Source organism: Tubulanus polymorphus, chromosome 5, assembly GCF_964204645.1.
Source record: "Tubulanus polymorphus chromosome 5, tnTubPoly1.2, whole genome shotgun sequence".
Classification (NCBI taxonomy): domain Eukaryota; kingdom Metazoa; phylum Nemertea; class Palaeonemertea; order Tubulaniformes; family Tubulanidae; genus Tubulanus; species Tubulanus polymorphus.
Window position 1 is genome coordinate 10422700 of NC_134029.1, and position 12387 is coordinate 10435086.

General features: G+C 35.7%; 1 protein-coding gene across 1 annotated transcript in view; it reads left to right on the top strand.

Annotated features, from left to right (window-relative positions):
• The first annotated feature begins 5284 nt into the window (after positions 1 to 5284).
• Positions 5285 to 12387, top strand: part of LOC141905259 (uncharacterized) — a 179501-nt gene continuing 172398 nt past the window's right edge. Inside the window, exon 1 of the mRNA XM_074794083.1 lies at positions 5285 to 5487. Coding sequence (XP_074650184.1) covers positions 5307 to 5487 — 181 coding nt within the window. The 5' untranslated portion in view covers positions 5285 to 5306. The remainder of the gene's footprint in view (positions 5488 to 12387) is intronic.

Sequence of the window (12387 nt, forward strand, 5' to 3'; positions counted from 1 at the left end):
GATTTTGAAGTTATTAATTGCAATAGTTGTTTTAATATCAATCTGTTAGGGGGTAGCTCTAATACTGTCAGATGGTACGGTATTACATGCATCCCCTCCTTTTAAGTCATAAGTAATGGTTAATCAGAATGTATCTTATTCAAAATATCATTAATATCATGTTTTATTATAGATTTTGAAGTTATTAATTGCAATAGTTGTTTTAATATCAATCTATTAGGGGGTAGCTCTAATACTGTCAGATGGTACGGTATTACATGCATCCCCTCCTTTTAAGTCATAAGTAATGGTTAATCAGAATGTATCTTATTCAAAATATCATTAATATCATGTTTTATTATAGATTTTGAAGTTATTAATTGCAATAGTTGTTTTAATATCAATCTGTTAGGGGGTAGCTCTAATACTGTCAGATGGTACGGTATTACATGCATCCCCTCCTTTTAAGTCATAAGTAATGGTTAATCAGAATGTATCTTATTCAAAATATCATTAATATCATGTTTTATTATAGATTTTGAAGTTATTAATTGCAATAGTTGTTTTAATATCAATCTGTTAGGGGGTAGCTCTAATACTGTCAGATGGTACGGTATTACATGCATCCCCTCCTTTTAAGTCATAAGTAATGGTTAATCAGAATGTATCTTATTCAAAATATCATTGATATCATGTTTTATTATAGATTTTGAAGTTATTAATTGCAATAGTTGTTTTAATATCGATCTGTTAGGGGGTAGCTCTAATACTGTCAGATGGTACGGTATTACATGCATCCCCTCCTTTAAAGTAATGGTTAATCAGAATGTATCTTATTCAAAATTTCATTAATATCATGTTTTATTTTGGATTATAAAGTTATTAATTGCCCTGGTTGTTTTAATATCAATCTATTAGGGGGTAGCTATAATACTGTCAGCTGGTACGGTATTACATGCATCCCCTCCTTTTAAGTCATAAGTAATGGTTAATCAGAATGTATCTTATTCAAAATATCATTAATATCATGTTTTATTATAGATTTTGAAGTTATTAATTGCAATAGTTGTTTTAATATCAATCTGTTAGGGGGTAGCTCTAATACTGTCAGATGGTACGGTATTACATGCATCCCCTCCTTTTAAGTCATAAGTAATGGTTAATCAGAATGTATCTTATTCAAAATATCATTAATATCATGTTTTATTATAGATTTTGAAGTTATTAATTGCAATAGTTGTTTTAATATCGATCTGTTAGGGGGTAGCTCTAATACTGTCAGATGGTACGGTATTACATGCATCCCCTCCTTTAAAGTAATGGTTAATCAGAATGTATCTTATTCAAAATATCATTAATATCATGTTTTATTATAGATTTTGAAGTTATTAATTGCAATAGTTGTTTTAATATCAATCTGTTAGGGGGTAGCTCTAATACTGTCAGATGGTACGGTATTACATGCATCCCCTCCTTTTAAGTCATAAGTAATGGTTAATCAGAATGTATCTTATTCAAAATATCATTAATATCATGTTTTATTATAGATTTTGAAGTTATTAATTGCAATAGTTGTTTTAATATCAATCTATTAGGGGGTAGCTCTAATACTGTCAGATGGTACGGTATTACATGCATCCCCTCCTTTTAAGTCATAAGTAATGGTTAATCAGAATGTATCTTATTCAAAATATCATTAATATCATGTTTTATTATAGATTTTGAAGTTATTAATTGCAATAGTTGTTTTAATATCAATCTGTTAGGGGGTAGCTCTAATACTGTCAGATGGTACGGTATTACATGCATCCCCTCCTTTTAAGTCATAAGTAATGGTTAATCAGAATGTATCTTATTCAAAATATCATTAATATCATGTTTTATTATAGATTTTGAAGTTATTAATTGCAATAGTTGTTTTAATATCAATCTGTTAGGGGGTAGCTCTAATACTGTCAGATGGTACGGTATTACATGCATCCCCTCCTTTTAAGTCATAAGTAATGGTTAATCAGAATGTATCTTATTCAAAATATCATTGATATCATGTTTTATTATAGATTTTGAAGTTATTAATTGCAATAGTTGTTTTAATATCGATCTGTTAGGGGGTAGCTCTAATACTGTCAGATGGTACGGTATTACATGCATCCCCTCCTTTAAAGTAATGGTTAATCAGAATGTATCTTATTCAAAATTTCATTAATATCATGTTTTATTTTGGATTATAAAGTTATTAATTGCCCTGGTTGTTTTAATATCAATCTATTAGGGGGTAGCTATAATACTGTCAGCTGGTACGGTATTACATGCATCCCCTCCTTTTAAGTCATAAGTAATGGTTAATCAGAATGTATCTTATTCAAAATATCATTAATATCATGTTTTATTATAGATTTTGAAGTTATTAATTGCAATAGTTGTTTTAATATCAATCTATTAGGGGGTAGCTCTAATACTGTCAGATGGTACGGTATTACATGCATCCCCTCCTTTTAAGTCATAAGTAATGGTTAATCAGAATGTATCTTATTCAAAATATCATTAATATCATGTTTTATTATAGATTTTGAAGTTATTAATTGCAATAGTTGTTTTAATATCGATCTGTTAGGGGGTAGCTCTAATACTGTCAGATGGTACGGTATTACATGCATCCCCTCCTTTAAAGTAATGGTTAATCAGAATGTATCTTATTCAAAATATCATTAATATCATGTTTTATTATAGATTTTGAAGTTATTAATTGCAATAGTTGTTTTAATATCAATCTGTTAGGGGGTAGCTCTAATACTGTCAGATGGTACGGTATTACATGCATCCCCTCCTTTTAAGTCATAAGTAATGGTTAATCAGAATGTATCTTATTCAAAATATCATTAATATCATGTTTTATTATAGATTTTGAAGTTATTAATTGCAATAGTTGTTTTAATATCGATCTGTTAGGGGGTAGCTCTAATACTGTCAGATGGTACGGTATTACATGCATCCCCTCCTTTAAAGTAATGGTTAATCAGAATGTATCTTATTCAAAATATCATTAATATCATGTTTTATTATAGATTTTGAAGTTATTAATTGCAATAGTTGTTTTAATATCAATCTGTTAGGGGGTAGCTCTAATACTGTCAGATGGTACGGTATTACTTGCATCCCCTCCTTTTAAGTCATAAGTAATGGTTAATCAGAATGTATCTTATTCAAAATATCATTAATATCATGTTTTATTATAGATTTTGAAGTTATTAATTGCAATAGTTGTTTTAATATCAATCTATTAGGGGGTAGCTCTAATACTGTCAGATGGTACGGTATTACATGCATCCCCTCCTTTTAAGTCATAAGTAATGGTTAATCAGAATGTATCTTATTCAAAATATCATTAATATCATGTTTTATTATAGATTTTGAAGTTATTAATTGCAATAGTTGTTTTAATATCAATCTGTTAGGGGGTAGCTCTAATACTGTCAGATGGTACGGTATTACATGCATCCCCTCCTTTTAAGTCATAAGTAATGGTTAATCAGAATGTATCTTATTCAAAATATCATTAATATCATGTTTTATTATAGATTTTGAAGTTATTAATTGCAATAGTTGTTTTAATATCAATCTGTTAGGGGGTAGCTCTAATACTGTCAGATGGTACGGTATTACATGCATCCCCTCCTTTTAAGTCATAAGTAATGGTTAATCAGAATTTATCTTATTCAAAATATCATTAATATCATGTTTTATTATAGATTTTGAAGTTATTAATTGCAATAGTTGTTTTAATATCGATCTGTTAGGGGGTAGCTCTAATACTGTCAGATGGTACGGTATTACATGCATCCCCTCCTTTTAAGTAATGGTTAATCAGAATGTATCTTATTCAAAATATCATTAATATCATGTTTTATTATAGATTTTGAAGTTATTAATTGCAATAGTTGTTTTAATATCAATCTATTAGGGGGTAGCTCAAATACTGTCAGCTGGTACGGTATTACATGCATCCCCTCCTTTTAAGTCATAAGTAATGGTTAATCAGAATGTATCTTATTCAAAATATCATTAATATCATGTTTTATTATAGATTTTGAAGTTAATAATTGCAATAGTTGTTTTAATATCAATCTGTTAGGGGGTAGCTCTAATACTGTCAGATGGTACGGTATTACATGCATCCCCTCCTTTTAAGTCATAAGTAATGGTTAATCAGAATGTATCTTATTCAAAATATCAGTAATATCATGTTTTATTATAGATTTTGAAGTTATTAATTGCAATAGTTGTTTTAATATCAATCTGTTAGGGGGTAGCTCTAATACTGTCAGATGGTACGGTATTACATGCATCCCCTCCTTTTAAGTCATAAGTAATGGTTAATCAGAATGTATCTTATTCAAAATATCATTAATATCATGTTTTATAGATACTAGTAGATACTATCATTTATGTTATCATGTTTATATGCGTTATTCTTATGTTTTACTGGAAATGTAAATATCGTTAAATATTGAAAATAAAATATATTTTAGTATTTGAAAAAACGGAATGGTCTGATTACTTTTTAAATTTACGGTTTTGATGCTTATAAAATGCAACTGCCGAAGCATTCATTACTGAATGCATTGTTACGTAGTATTTTTTTCATTGCGAGTGATTTTATTCAAAAACAAACAATAAATAATTGGTAATTGTTTGATGAATCAAAGCATCAATAAATTGAATTGAATTGGTACAAAAGAAGGGGATGCCTCTAGTACGGGGATGGCTTTTACTCGTTTGCGGTAAACAAGCAGTGGAATCCCACGCGCATGCGCAATCAGGGGGTGCCTGTAATGAGTGGGATACCACTTGTACTGTGACACCGGTGGTAGGCCTACATCAGACACTAAGATTCTTGGTGAATTGCTAACACGGATTTTTCTTAGAAAACCCCCCAAAATCCATTCATCTATCAAGGGATTCGAACTATAGTCACTAAAAGCGAGTTTGGGAGCGATACCGAAACCCTGGCAAGTGAGGATGCACAAAATCCAACTTACAAATCGGAATTTTTCTGTCGTAATCCGATCGGAATTTTTCTAAGTCGGGTCCCAACGTATCCGACTTTGGTACGCCAGTTCTACTGAGGAAAGTCTTATAGATATCACGACTGGCTGGGACGGACGCGCCAACACGGCAGCGCACCGGGACTCGGCCATCCTTCGATCGACGTTTCACTCGAGAATTCTGCCGGCGATTGCGTGCTCTGTGCTCTCACTGGCACAGTACTTGCGGGACTTCAAAATCCAATCCAATTCAATTTCGGTCGAGTTTTTTCCGAGTTCGAAATGTTGCCCGTGTCGAACCTAACGCGAATGCGAATCATTTTGAAGTGCAGACATGTCACTTCAATATCTTCCTACGATCAGTTTGTTACTTCATTCAGGAGTTATTCTGACGTTCCTGGACAAGTTAAACCCATTCGAATCGGATGTGCATCGGGATTTTGGGGCGACACTGCTGTCAGCGGTATGCATTTCACTATATCCATGTAATACTAATGTAATAGTTGAAATCTAAGTGACGGACGCCTCGTTACGTAGTCATTGATTTAAATTCAACCATTATTTAGATTAAAATAAACTTTTCTGGAGGCACCGTCAACTCCTGAGGGTGAAAGAAAATTACCCCAAATAGCCTATTGGATAAAAAGAACACAGTGGGGTAAAAGTAGTCTGAATAGGCCTACCAGTTGTTGTTACCGGTTCCTAGTGACTAGTCAGTAACCTGTCTGTGGTTTAGTTTCACGATCGGATATTTTCACAAACCACAGTCAGGAATCATCTTCACCCATCAAGGGATTCGAACCCACTCTGCTAAAGCCGTTCCCCGAACCCCTTGACCTCATTCGTTGGAGTCGTTACTAGCTGACCAGAATCAGGTCGGGCCAATCACAGCGCTTGTTACAAACGACATTAGGCACCTATGGAATTTCCCGGTAAATGGACCAATCAGCGAACACGTAGCGAACGCGGAAGTATTGTTGCGTGTTGATATATGACGTCATGCGCAACAGCGCCAGTAATGAAATCACGCTTCGTGAGACCCAGGGGGCTGGTGGAAGCGAGTTCGGGAGCGATGCCGGACCCCTGGCAAGCGAGGATGGTCAGGAATGGGAACAAAATTTTTGTATGCGATCTTCGTCAGCCAATTTGACTGACGAATAATTGGCCTAATTTGCCTGGCATTTTCTGGTATTTTGAGATATCCGTCTAATTTTTGTTGTAATCAACGCACAACAGATTCGTTGTTTGTTTGATACCTATAACACCTCACCTGACGATCTTAATCCATGTGCAAATCGGCCGTAAAGTGAGAGTAAATTTCCATCAATTCAACGGCGACCATTTTGAAAACTTGTGGAGGGCGCTGGCACCTGTGGCCTGAGGCCAGGACAACAGCACAAACTAACGAAACGACGAAATTGAAAAAATTAAGAAATCAATACTAATTCACATTTTTCTTCATCGGGAATTTATTATTTCATTATCTATCATGGAAAGCGCGAAGAATTGAAATATATGATGAAAAACCATCAAAAATAAAAATTGTCGTTTCGTCTTGGAAGTTTTTTATAAATCCTTGTAGGTCACCTTGTCTATCATGCCACATGTATGCCATACAGAGAAATGGCGGCCAATGGTGGAATTTGTGGAGAAATTAATTAATTTCTCAAAATAGTGTTGATTAATCGCTCGAAATATATATAAAATTGGATTATTTCGAAAGGTACCTTTGATAGTTTGCGAATTAAGCCATTAGTTGTGGACTGAAGTAAAAAGAAAGTATATTTTTGAAGTGTTACTTTTTTCAACCGTGATTTGGCCCTTGTCATCCCTAACGTTGGTATAAGCCCATCCGATTATAAAAAGGAAACCACCAACAATTAGATAACTTACTAACCGGTTCCCTACAACGTCTGACGCTAAAGTATCATATAGAGGTTAACTCCTGTTAATTGCAATGCAACAACTGATTTTAGTGTCAAATCAAACCTTTGTACTAAAATAAATAAATTAGTTACCTTGTTGACTTTGAAAACGTGTTTTATAATAATATTTTGATTTGATTTGAATTGAATTGATTGCCACAATCGGGATTTCCAATACGGACTAAGTTAATAAAATGTGAAAATTCAATATGTCTCTCTAAACTTACTCTAGGCACTAAATGTTAATTTTTGTTGATAAAACGCATAAATTTTGGTCAATGTTAACCTTAAGAATTTGAAACAAGAATAATATCTGCATTGGCATCAATGTCAGTCCAAGTTCAAGTCCGAATCTGTAATTTACACTCCCCTCATGCACCACAAAAAGCCGCCATATTTGTTATGGTGCTTCACTTCAACTATTTCTTGAGGCGACTAGTCAAAAGTTTTGAGCTACTACAGGGAATCCACCCATTTAGTCTTCTGACATTTAGTCTCCCAGACATTTAGTCCATGAACCACGTATCAGCTTCACAGAGTTTTTTCAAACATACGTCTGTTGCAAAAATCATGATTCTTGATGTTGCGCTCGCGTTATCGCACATCAGGAACTCTTCTCCATCCTCTCGGGTTAGAGACCATGTATCTGTAATGAACAGTTCATCATGGGTTGCAGGATCTTTTGGATATTTCTTGCGTCGAACTCTTTGCATTACTTTCTTGCATGTATCAGCGTGAGGTAATCGGCTTTGTGCATCTGGGTTGTTAAATCTTGAAATTATTTCTGAATGTATTTGAATTGGAATTTCTCTCGTATTTTCAGCTTGTTTCTTCATTTGAAATCTTGCTTTAATTACTTCAATTTCTGTCATATCTCTACAATGACTATGTTCTGCGGTTTCTCTAGGTCCAGTGATTTCTTTACTCGTCATTAAGCTTCCTTTACAGCCATCATTTCTTTTTAGCCAACTTGGGACTTTAGTCCCAGCGGGCTATTGCGTTCACTTTTCGTCCGTCCGTCCGTTCGTTCGTTAGTCCGTTCGTCCGTCCGTCCGTAGACTGAATCCAGTTATTTTGGGAAGTTTTGAAGACGCTTTAAGGTAATGTCTTGATATTTGGGTTACACATGTATCTACCCTAGACACATCTTCAGCCCAAAAAACTGGCCCTGTCAGATTCAAGATGGCCAACTGGCAGCCATTGTTGTTCGCCAAAATCAGCACTTTTTACACATTTTTGAACTTTTTGAGGGAAATTTTGAAGACGCTTTGATCAATTACCTTCATCTTTCGGATATATGTGGATCTTCCCAGTGCCCATCAGCATAACAAAAATTGGGTCGATCGGACTCAAGATGGCCGTCCTATGACCTTTTTAGTGCCCAAAAATGTTAATTTTGGCCCAAATTCTGAGTCCTGTGTAGCTTCCTACTGGTTTATCATTTCTCATTGCAATTTGTTATGGGTATTCTTTGGAAAGGGATGTTTTATACCTGAGACAGGTATTTTTCATCAGCCAATTATGACGCAATTGGTGGCCATCTTGGTGTCAGCAGTACTCATTCGTAAGTGGGAAACAGTTTTTCCACATTATATTGATACCTAAGCGTATTTTGTTACCACAATCATTAAGAAAGTTGTAGCTCATAACGTGTTCTATGATTGTGGTGAGTTTCAAGGTCATTGGTTTTTGTATATGGCCACCAGGGGGCGTTGAATAATGCAATATCTCAGTATTTCTATATTATATTCGTATCAATGCATATTTTGTAACCACAATCAATTGCTAAGTTGTAGCTGATGACATCATCTATGATTGTGGCAAGTTTTAAGGCCATTAGTTATTCTATATGGTCACCAGGGGGCGTTGAATAGTAGAATAACATAGTATTTCCTTATTATATTGGTACCGAGGCATATTTTGTTACCATGATCAATTACAAAATTATGGTTCGTGACATGTTCTATGATTGTGGTAAGTTTCGAGGTCATTGGGTTTTGAATATGGTCACCAGGGGGCGTTGAATAGTAGAATAACTTAGTATTTCCATATTAAAGTGGTAACGAGGCATATTTTGTTATCACAATCAATTACAAAATCGTAGCTGCTGAGATGTTCTATGATTGTGGTGAGTTTCAAGGTCATTGGATTCTGTATATGGTCACCAGGGGGCGTTGAATATTTGGAACCACTTCCCAAGTGGGCATGGTGTCCCTGGACCCCTAGTTCTTTACCAAATTAACCGTGTATTTACTAAGATAATCATAAGTATACCGGGGAGCTTTACTGTCTCAAACAAACACAGTATAATTGTTGCGTTTATTAACGGACTCATTGGATTGAACTTCAAAACAAAAATTTACGATATTTAGGTAGGTTGTTATTCAATAGGCCTACGACCAATCTGTCCGGATGTTAGGCCTACGCATATACATAGGCCTACATAGGCTAGTAGCCTCTACTAGGTTAAAGCTAAGTTCACTGTAAAGGAGGAATCAGATTTATTAAAATGCATGTTAATTAGTGATTAACCGGTTGTGATTTGCAACTATCAATCACAATTATCAATTTTATTGCCAAAAATGAAGATTTTTTTGAAAATTTCGTCTGAGCAGACAGCTTTATGAGCCAGACTTTTCATTTGAGTTTTTTCATCATAAATGAAACTGGTATTTCATTAATTCCTAATGACTTAAGCAGGGCGTAAGTCGACCTTGCGACGGCTTGTGACTCACTGCGACGCCAATCACAGCCACCGCCAGCGAGGATTGTGTCGCAACGACTCATCGACCTACGCTCCCTTACGACGGGTTACGACTTTCAGCAACGCCAGTCACAAGAGTCGCATGTGTTCTACTTTCTGCGACGCGACAGGACTGTCACAACCAACCGACGCGCTCTTGCGACTGGCAGAAACTAGTCGCACACAATCGTATCACAACCTACTTGAACCAAAACTTGCGATGCGACACGATAAGCAGGGCGTAGGTCGGCCTTGCGACGGCTTGCGACTCACTGCGACGCCAATCACTGCAACCGCCAGCGACGCCAATCACTGCGACCGCCAGCGACGATTGTGTCGCCACAACTCATCGACCTACGCTCCCTTGCGACGGGTTGCGACTTTCGGCAACGCCAGTCACAAGGAGTCGCACGTGTTCTACTTTCTGTGACGCGACACGACTGTCACAACTGACCTACGCGCTCTTGCAACTGGCAGAAACTATAGTCGCAAACATTCGCACCGAAACTTGCGATGCAACGCGAGGATCGCATCGTGTCACAAGACCAACCTACGTCCGGCTTTAAGTTACTGCGGAGCACCAGAAATATCTTTTTTTTTTCGTTCAAAAGACCTTTCGCTTGAAAATTCTTTCGTCGGAACAAAATTTATTTCGTTCGAACCAATAATATTCTATTCGATTGAACCAATTTGACAAAATCGTTAGAACAAAGTTGAACAAACTTTTTTTTGTCCAAACGAAAGGTTTTTCGTTCGAACAATCGTTCAATCGAACAGAATCGTTTTAATTTGAACAGAATTTTCTTGTCAGAACATTAAGTTTTTCGTTCGAACAAGCATATTGAAAAAAGTTTTTTCTCCGAACCGAAAGTATTAAGTATTTCGTTCAATCGAACAGAATTGTTTTCATTCAAACATTCGTTCGAAAAAATTTGTTTTCGCTCAACCAAATTTTTCATTTCAACAATAATATAGCTTTTTATTCGAACACATTTTTTGTGAGAATGAAGAAAATTTTTGGTTCAAGCAAAAGCGTATTGTTCGATCAAACAGAATTATTTTCATTCGAACAAGATTTTCTGGTTGGAACATTAAGTTTTTTGGTCGAACAGCGTGTTAAGGTCGATTTGGAAATTTATTTGGTCTGGTACATGTTGGATTACTGTGTATGTCATTTGTCAGGACATTAAACAGAAGACAACTTAGGATACTACCTTGCGTGACTCCACTAGTTTGACCGACTTATTCCAAGATGAGGCGTTCCGTTGATTTTGGCTACAAGTTTTCGTTCAGAGATAACTGCTGAGCCATTTGGGCGACCTATCATTGATACTGTTTCCTAATAGGCCTAGCCTGTTTAGTAATGGCTGATGTTGTGCCTTATCAAATGCTTTGTCGAAATCCACCGTTGAACAGGATTCTAAGACTGTGCAGAAAACCCGTTATCGCTGCTTTGCAGCTATATTTATTATTTTATGTCACACTATTTTCACTAAAAGAACTAAGGCTTTGTTACCTTGCCGCTGTTGTCGATACAATCCGTATGATATCGTTCAGCTCACTGAGATCTACAAATACTCCGCGTGTTTTTTCACGAATCATCGTTACAAAAGCACTGTCTGGCCGTAAACATAAAAAATTTAGCCCCATTCAATGGGGCGACATGTTTTTCGAGTCGTCATCCCGCAATCAACCCGCAGGCCGATTGTCACGTCGATTATCAATTCAAGTATAAATGAACTAATTTATTGCCGCACACTACATTCAGCCGCGGTCTTCAAATTTTAACAAAAGCCCATTTTCCTCATCAAATCATATTACCGATACACAGGAAATTTACTACTTTAGATTTTAAAAGCACTGTCGAGCCGTAAACATCGACGAATCGAAGTGTATCACTACATCGTCGTTCCGGGGATCAGCTGCGAGTTTCTCCTCATCATGAGAATCAAATCGAGTACAAATTAATTTATTACTACCAGTGATTTGGCTGCGGGTTTCAAGGAGTTAGTTTAACAATACCTATTTTTCTTTACCAAATTAACCGTGTATTTACTAAAATAAATCTTTAGTGTACTGGGGAGTCGTAGGCCTAAACTAAACACGCCGTAGAGATATAGCGGAGAAAAGCTGTTATGTCAACGAGGTATCAAAATAAAAGAATATATTACTTTATTCGGCCGCGGGCTTCAACCTCTATATCAATACCATCAATACTCTATATTTCCTACAGTACATACCGATCATTGTCAAATGCACAAGGTCTTTACTAAATACAAGTTTATAACACACTCCTATCCGTATGCTGGACTCACTTGACATTCGGAGTAAGCGTTCGCTGTGGGGGAAAGGGATCGTTCGCTGTGTCGCTTGAAGTGTTTATCGAGTTTGACGCGGCTTTAGGCCTACCGGTACTGAGCTTTACTGTATCAAACAAACGCAGTACAATTTGTAGCGTTTGTGCAATCGTATTTATTAAAATGTATTAAATCGAATTGAATTGAATAATATGTAGAATTTTCGTGTATTGATATTGTAGCGTCTGTGCAATTGTATGTATTTATTCAAATGTATTGAATTGAATTGAATGGAATAATATTTAGAGGGGGGCGGGATAGGTTTGTTAGATGTTACTCTATTTACTTTTGTTGAATTTAAGATGTATACTGTATATAGATATTGTGTATTGATATGT